The sequence below is a fragment of the Poecilia latipinna genome, unplaced genomic scaffold (genome assembly GCF_001443285.1).
Source record: "Poecilia latipinna isolate Pla-1442-1.1 unplaced genomic scaffold, P_latipinna-1.0 Scaffold1994, whole genome shotgun sequence".
Taxonomy (NCBI): domain Eukaryota; kingdom Metazoa; phylum Chordata; class Actinopteri; order Cyprinodontiformes; family Poeciliidae; genus Poecilia; species Poecilia latipinna.
Genome location: NW_015114610.1, coordinates 192732 through 201441, shown reverse-complemented (window position 1 = coordinate 201441; position 8710 = coordinate 192732). Strand labels below are relative to the sequence as shown.

General features: G+C 38.6%; 1 protein-coding gene across 1 annotated transcript; it reads left to right on the top strand.

Annotated features, from left to right (window-relative positions):
• Positions 1–1349: 1349 nt before the first annotated feature.
• On the top strand, positions 1350–8444 carry LOC106935648 (NACHT, LRR and PYD domains-containing protein 3-like). Its single transcript, XM_015016215.1, has 9 exons — positions 1350–1645; positions 2503–2637; positions 2741–2812; positions 2893–4672; positions 5401–5562; positions 5654–5827; positions 5924–6091; positions 7202–7248; positions 7329–8444. Exons 1-9 carry the CDS (start codon positions 1603–1605, stop codon positions 7847–7849), a joined length of 3102 nt encoding a protein of 1033 aa, XP_014871701.1. The 5' UTR covers positions 1350–1602; the 3' UTR covers positions 7850–8444.
• Positions 8445–8710: the final 266 nt, after the last annotated feature.

Sequence of the window (8710 nt, the reverse complement as noted above, 5' to 3'; positions counted from 1 at the left end):
TATTATTGACCTTTGGGGGTTATTGTCATCTCTCTCCCTCTCTTTCTTTTCTTTTTTTAAACGTTACCATCTGTTCAGCTCATTCTTTTCAGGTCGTCCCTGAAACTTTCTTTGGGAAAAATGATGATGTTACAGTCAAAACTATCCTGATATGACAAAGGTTGCAGTTTGTCACAACAGACGCAGAGAAAACCAGATGATTAAACCTTGTGTTTTACTGCCACCGTGTGTTCAGATGGCGACGCTGCAGAATTGCAGTGAGGAAGGGTTTGGCTTCATGATTGCTGAATTAACTTTCACTTTTTTAAAATTCTGTGTTAAAGGAAAATTTCACTGATTGGAAAACAGTCTTTAACAACTAAAGGAGAAAAGAATTACATCTTTCTAATGCAGTAATTTAAATAATTTGACCAACTTGATTAAATAGAATCTGTAGTAAAAATGCTCTTCTTGCTCCTCAGGTTATTTTACTTTTTAAAAAATCCTTTCTAGTAGGGCTTTATTCACTCTGACTTCCCTTCATCCCAGCTGTACAAAATGGGTTCCCATCAGTTAGTACTGATGGGAACCCATTTTGTTTTCATAAAACTGCTTTAAATTGTTCTTTTAAATTAATCTTTAGTTGCAATGTAATCTCATGTTAGGATGGCATTTTCTTCAACTAGTTCCACAAAATGCTAGTGCTTGATTAGGCTCTGGGAAATAAAACACGTGAACATTTTTATAACCGTTCATTTAAGGATGAACTCACTTAAAGGTAAACAAAACAAATATCAATATTCAATTGGTGCTTTCCCTCCTGGAACAACGTGTGATGTTCACAATTTACCTTGAAATTAGTCGCTCAGACAACTGCAGTTCAATCATGACTTAATAAAGATTTTCAATTTGATAAATGCGCAAAGATGAGATGGAAAAAAATAAAATTTTCTGTTCCAAGTTTTAATTCTCAATTTTTTACCCTTGTTTTTGCTTCATTTATCCTCTGAAAATCATTTTATCTGATATTGATAAAGAACAAATTATATATTTAATTAAATTAAAGCGACACTAACAGAAATAAATCAGTGACTTCACTGTAAATCTTTAACAACTGTTCCTGTGAATTCACACGTTGCACAGATTTCTTTCCCTTTCTGCTTTGGGTTCACTTGGCTGAATTTGTACTTTTACTTAAGAATAAAAGTTCCTTTTCCTTCATTGCTCGTACAGTAAACTAATCGCCACACTGAAGCGTAGTTTACTGAACTTGATTTCGTTTTCTAGCAAACGAAAGTGCTGTGGTTTGCTCATTCTACCCCTCAGTCACAGAAGACTACTCAGACGAACTATTTCAACACTTCCTGTTTTGTTCTCTCTTTTACATGGAAACATTGGTGTAAGAAACAGACAGCAGCTATTGTTTTTGTTAAAGCTGCCAAGCTTCTCTTTTACCCTGTTATCATTAAGACTTGTTTGTATTCATGTTGTGGAGGGAAGCTGCTTGCTCTTTACTCGTAGTTTGTCAGATTGTCTTTGTGACTTAACGACTGAAATAGTGTCAGAGGAGGTGAAACATATTCGCTAACAGAATCAAGACAAGGATGAGGAACGTGTCAAAACATGGAGCAAAAGGCTGAAGATGAAGCAATTAAAGACTCTAGAGGTAAGGATGGATGTTTTCGAATAAAAACGACTCAGAATAACGTAACTCTTAAAAATTGGTTCAGGTAGACTCAGCTGTGAAAAAGTATCTGTCTCCTTGAAGATTTTGATTGTTTTTTAAATGTTTCAGATCACCAAAGAAATTTTATCATCAGATAAAAGTAACCGGAGGAAAAATATTTAAAGTTTTCATATTTCATTGTTATCCAAAACAACATGGCTCTAGCTAATCACTGCAAAAAATCTTACCAAGTATTTCTGGCTTCTAATGCAAATATCTCAATATTTGCACTAGTTTTTTTTTGTTTTTTGTTTTTTTAAATAAAGCAAAACTAACTTATAGATAATCTTTCAGCAACATATAGGAGCTTGTTTTAACTCAATAATTTCTTAATATTAATGAAAAGGCACCAGCACTATCCCTCTGCGGTGTGATCTTTAACATGCCTCTCATGCTGAAATTAAAACATAACTGCAAATAAGATTGAGCCAAAATGTCTCTAAAACATGAGAGTGAAGAATGCATGCCAAATCAGCAAAACCAGCTATCAAGTTTAGGATGCACTTGCAGCCAGGTTGGTTTGAATTATTGATTTAAAAACAGCTTTTTTTATTTATTCAAGACACCCTTGTCTGGGATTAGCATTTGTTTGACGATGTGCAACAAAAAGAGAGACCAAAATAAATCTGTGCAGAAGCATATTTAGTTGAAAACCAGATACGGATGTGCAAATTCATTTTCATTAAGCCCTCCGCACCAGATGCTGAATTTACTGAATTTGTTTGACGCTTTGAGCCGACAGACCTCTAAAGTGTCACTAAATGTTTAGAGTTTAATCATTCACTGTGTCGTTTTAGGAATTCCCTCAATTCAGGCTGAAATTCATCATTTCCAGCCCAGCTTCACTGCTCAAGGCGGCAGCAATGTGGTGGCTCCTTCCATCGTTGGCTCCAGTGTTGGCAGCATTAACATTAATATATCAATGGGCAAAGGTAGGCATACTTGAAGTCATATTGTCTACACCTCAATACAGGGGTTTAATTGGATTAGTATTTTAAAGTTTTCTCTTAATTCTGTATTTATTTTGTTCTGCAGATTCAAATTATCTCTTCAAAGAATCTCTGAAGCAAGACGTTGCAGACGGTTGCAATGCTGAGCAGAACCAAAGTAAGTACTTCCTCTTTCTCGCAAGATGGTTGCGAAACATCCAAAATGCACAATTAATAACCCTGTGCCATTTTCCTCAGATAAATTAGCTCAATGCCGACTGAAAGTGAAAGCGACTCTGAGGAGGAAATTCAGTCATTTGCATGAAGGGATTGGAACGGATGCAAATAAGATGTCTCTCAATCAGATCTACACGGAGCTCTACATCACTGAGGGCGGATGTGGTGTGGTTAACAAAGAGCATGAAGTGAGACAGATAGAGATTGCATCAAAGAGATGTGCACCCCAGGACAAGTTAATCCACTGCAATCGTCTGTTTGAGTGTCAACCCGGACGGCACATAAGAACCGTGGTGACCAGGGGAGTCGCCGGTATTGGAAAAACCGTATCAGCCAATAAGTTTGCTCTCGACTGGGCAGAGGAGAAGGCAAACACAGAGATAGATTTTGTGTTTTCCCTCTCCTTTCGAGAGCTGAATTTAATGAAAAAGACTGCTTTCAGTCTGGTGGAGCTCCTCTATGTGTTTTTCCCTGAAATAAAAGACACAAAAATCTTTAACGAGCCTGAAAGCAAAATCCTCTTCATCCTGGATGGCCTGGATGAGAGTCGGCTGTCGCTGGACTTCCAGAAAAGTGAAATATTGTCAGACGTTACAAAGCAAAGTACAGTTTCTGTGATTGTCACAAACCTGATCAGGGGAAGTCTGCTTCCCTGGGCTCTCGTTTGGATCACGTCTCGACCAGTAGCTTCAGCTCAAATCCCAGTTGAGTACATTGACTTGGTCACCGAGGTGCGGGGATTTAATGACTCACAGAAAGAAGAGTACTTCAGGAGAAAGATTACCGACAAAACCGTAGCAAATCGGGTGATTGCACATGTGAAATCCTGCAGAAGTCTTCACATCATGTGCCACTTACCGATCTTCTGCTGGATGGCGGCGAGTGTTCTTGAGAAGAACCTGGCGAATAAAGACAGCAAAGAGACACCGAGGAGTCTCACACAGATGTACATCCACTTCTTGTCCCTCTATGTGGAGAAAATGAAGAAAAGACTGCCGAGAAGAAGAGACTCCACTACTGAATGTGTGAGAACTAACCTCCTTGCTTTGGGTAAACTTGCTTTCAAAGAGCTGGAGAAGGGTCACCCAATCTTCTATGAGAGTGACCTCATCCTTAATGGCATCAAGGTCACAGAGGCCTCCATGTTTTCAGACGTCTACACACAGATCTTCAACGAGGAGATGACAGTGTGCGAAGAGAAGATGTTCTGCTTTGTGCATTTGAGCATTCAAGAGTTCTTTGCAGCGCTGTATGTCTACCTCACGTTCCACAACGAAAACAACAACGTTTTGGTCAAGAAGTCATCTGTGTCACGCCGTTTAATGTCCAGAGAATCATCAGAGATCATCCTCTACAAAGAAGCTGTAGAAAAGGCACTGCGGTGTGAAAATGGGCATTTTGACATCTTTCTGCGCTTCCTTTTGGGTCTATCACTGGAGTCCAATCAAACATTGCTGAAGCATCTAATGACTAACAACAGAACTCATCAAAGAACCAGAAGTGAAATCATTAAACACATAAAGGATAGGATCAGAGACAGCCAGTGTCCTGAAAGGTGCCTCAATCTCTTCCACTGTCTGAATGAGCTGAATGACCACTCTCTTGTGGAGGAAGTTCAGGAGATCTTCAGCTCAGGCATTTTGAACCAAGCTACCCTTTCACCTGCCCAGTGGGCCACACTGATCTTTGTATTGCTGACCTCAGAAGAAGAGCTCAATGTGTTTGATCTGAGTAACTACAAGAGGTCAGAAGAGGGGCTCCTGAGACTAATGCCTGTTGTGAAAACAGTCCAAGTGGCAAAGTAAGTCCTTTGGTACGACTCTTTCTAGCTCAGATTAAGACTTTCCAAACACTCACTTTAATGCATGCAATTGTGGTACCTAAAAGCTATAAATGCTTTAGAAATAACTATACTTTTACATAGAATGGATAGAAAACTGCTTTGCAAGATCTTTATAATCCTGACACTTGTGTACCATTAGCAAACTTTATGAGCTCACAGAAAAACTAGAGGCCTAAGCACACACCCCTGAGGAATCCCTAGGCTTCACTTGTTAACATCGGACATGATGGTGTCCAGGCAATATGGCTGACAAAGTAAACAAACTCAAGAGACTCCAAAAACGATGGGAGGCTGTTTGTGTATTACAGCAAAACTGAAACAAACCTATTCCTAAAAAGTATATATAGTGAAAAATAATGGACTAAGCACATCTCCCTGAGGAGCACCAGTGCTTAGTTAAGCAGAGTGCCAGATTTTAAAAGTGAATGCAAACTTTCTGCAGTTAATGATCAGTTTTTCCTTCAATCTGGATGCACAGTTGTGTCTTAAGAGTGTGAACAGCGATGGGCCAAGCACACAACCTTGAAGAATCCCAGTACTCAGTGTGACTACAGTTGTTTTTTTTTGGATTGAACTTACCGTAGAGTTTCTGTCAGTCAAGTTATTATTTATCTAGCTACTATGTTGTCAAATACGGACAGTTTGGCACAGTTTTCACATGTCACACATTTGTTTTCCTGGTCTAGTTTGAAAGCATGCAACCTCACGGCGATGTGCTGTGAAAACCTGGCCAGTGGCATCAGCTCATCCCAACTCAGAGAGCTGGACCTGAGCAACAACAACCTGACAGACGCAGGACTGAAGCAACTCTCTGACGGGCTAAAGAACAGCCAACTGGAGACACTGAGGTCGAAATCCAACATGTCTGCTCCACAGATAAATGCAAGTGACACTACATGTGGGTTTATCTTTTGTCCTTGTATTTTTTTGTTTGCTTAGACTAAGAAGCTGCAGCCTAACAGAGAACAGCTCGGTTACTATAGCATCAGTCATCAGCTCCTCCTGCTGCCGCCTAAAAGTCCTGGATCTTACCGACAATGACTTTCAGGACGATGGAGTTAGAACGTTCTCGACTGGACTGGGGAGTTCGTACTGCAAACTGGAGCAACTTCGGTAAAACATGCAATACTTCCTCAGTAAAGAAGTGGCTCTCTGTCGCTGCCGTTTTTGCTGTACGGGTCAATTTGATTAAATATAATTTTGTCAAAGTTTGTCAGGATGCAGAGTGACAGAAGAGGGCTGCACATTCCTGGCATCTGCATTGAATTCATCCCACCTGAAAGAGCTTGACTTGAGCTACAACCATCCAGGAAACTCTGGGCTGATGCTGCTTTCAGCTCTGCTGGAGGACCCTCGCTGCACACTGCAGACACTCAGGTAAGAAAGCATCAGTCTGCCAGGAATCAGTCAAAAACTTTACATTTGGCTCTTTGCAAATATGTTCATAAACTTGTAATCTATTCACATTTTATGATCATAAAGTGTTTTGTATATAAATTTTGTCTGATGAAGCAAACAAAATTGCTTTAACAATTTTATATGATTCACAAAATTGGTAATTACCGTAACAAACAAAATGATGCTTTACATATTTATGTAATTAATGTTAACTGTTGTTAACTAATAGTTAGTTAACAACTAATAAATTTTTAATTAATGGTACAAATTAACAATGATAGCTGGAGATAGGCACCAGCAACCCTCCTGACCCCACTAAGAGAGAAGGGTGTAAGAAAATGGATGGATGGATGGAAGGATGGTACAATTGACAATTGACAGTTAATTAAGTAACAATTAATTAACAGTTAATTGTTAATGATTAATTAACAATTATTAATTAATTAACAACCAAGACATGTTTGCAACAAAACATAAATAAAAGACACAACAGAACAACAACAAAAAGAAAACCCAGACATGATGCAGTTACAGAGGAATATTCATATCAATCCTTCTACAACCAAAAACAAATGTAAAGATTCACTCCGATCTGATGACAATCATTAATTGTTAATGATTAATTAACAATTAACTGTTAGTGGGTGGCGAGCATTTTTTGGTTGGCACTCTTTCCATTCTAATTAACAAATGTAAATTGTTAGTTAACAATTATTAAATGTTAATTCCAATTAACAGTTGTTAATAATTAAGTTTTTTTGATAATTAACATTGTTAACAATTGTTAATTAGAATGGAAAAAGTGCCAACTACCAACCACCTAAACTAATAGTCAAGGCAGTTATGTAATTTTTAAATATTAAATGATTGATAATTTGATGAGTGACTCGGTACTTGAATAGACTATTTACCAAATCCTTTTTTAATCTTACTTGAGTCATTTGTTTTGGAAGCTACTTTTACTTTAAGTTGAGTAAAAATATGTTGAAGTATCACTACTCTTCTTACTTGAGTACAATTTTTGGTTACTCTACCCACCTCCGCTCCTAACCCAAAAGCACCAAGATAACATTTAGCAATCTGTTTTAGTGTGGAGCAATGTGGCGAATCCAGGATCCAACCTGGTCCGAGGAAATGTAGGTAGCCAACATATTTGATTATTTTTTTGCTTGACTCTTCTAAATGATTAATTCTTTCTGCCTTATTTTCCAATCAGACCTTAAGAAGTTGACCCTGGACCCAAACACAGCCCACAGAGATCTTTCTCTTTCCAATGGAAACCAGAAAGCAACACGCTGGACCAAGAACTCATATCCGGATCACCCGGACAGGTTCGACTACTGGACCCAGGTGTTGTGCACAGAGGGACTGACCGGGCGCTGCTACTGGGAGACGGAGTGGGTCGGGAGGGTCTGCATCGGTGTGGCCTACAGACGGATGCTGAGGAAAGGAGAGGGTGATGACCGCTGGTTGGGCCGCAATGACGTCTCCTGGGGCCTGAACTGCAACAGAAACAGCTACCGGATTCTGCATGGGAGCATGAACGACGTTGTTCCAGTTACACCCAACTCCAATAAAGTAGGAGTTTACCTGGACTGGACGGCGGGGTCGCTGTCCTTCTTTAGGGTCTCCTGTGGTGACCGGACTCTCCTCCACACCTTCCACACCACCTTCACCGAGCCCGTCTACCCCGGCTTCCATCTTGGCTGGGTTGACTCAACCGTACTGCTATGCTAATCCGGAAGTTTCCCTCCGATGTCCGCGTGGCGCATCGACTGCTACCTGAGCCAAGTACTGCAATGTCTGAGCCTGATGATGTGTTTTCATGTTGTAAAGTTTAACAAAAATGTGTGTATTATATCAGAACTAAGCATTAAAAAATATCAAAGACTGTGCGTTTAAGAAGCTGTGTAAATATGAACCTTTCACCCGAATTATAAATCACATTAAGCGCTATGCAATAAACTGGAATTTAATTTTACTGAACAATTACTTGATTGATAAATCGATTATTCGTGAACTAATTCGATAGTCAGTTAATCGTTAACTGGAGTATACGAACTCAGGGCAGTAATTAAGGCAAATGTGCAAAAAAAAAAAAATTCAAAATTTTTACATTTAAGAGATAGTTTTTTCTGTAAATATGTTTGTTTCCATTTGTAGCTTCACCTGGTTCAAATAAGAATATATTGATCATCTTTTGCAACCATTAAAGTGTCGACTTCTTTTGACATTTTAGATTAAGCAATTAATAAAAAATAAAGATGCTGACAGTATTTATTTAGCCGCTGATGCTTCCTTTGCTACAAATGATCAAGTTACATCAATAAAATGTTATTTACAAAAGGAATTTAATTTGCTTTTTGATATCCAACATATTTTAATATTGTGTAAACAAATATTTAAGCAGAATGTAGCAATTTTTTCTAATAATTGTCAGAATAATTGATTACTAAAATAGCCGTTAGTTGCAGCCTTACTTCCACATAAGAAAAAAATCCCCTGAAAGTAGCAGTTTAACCACAAAATGCCAAAGTTTGTCAAAAATAGCTTTGAGAATTTAAAAATGGTTATTTTTTTGTTGCAATTTCTAAAATT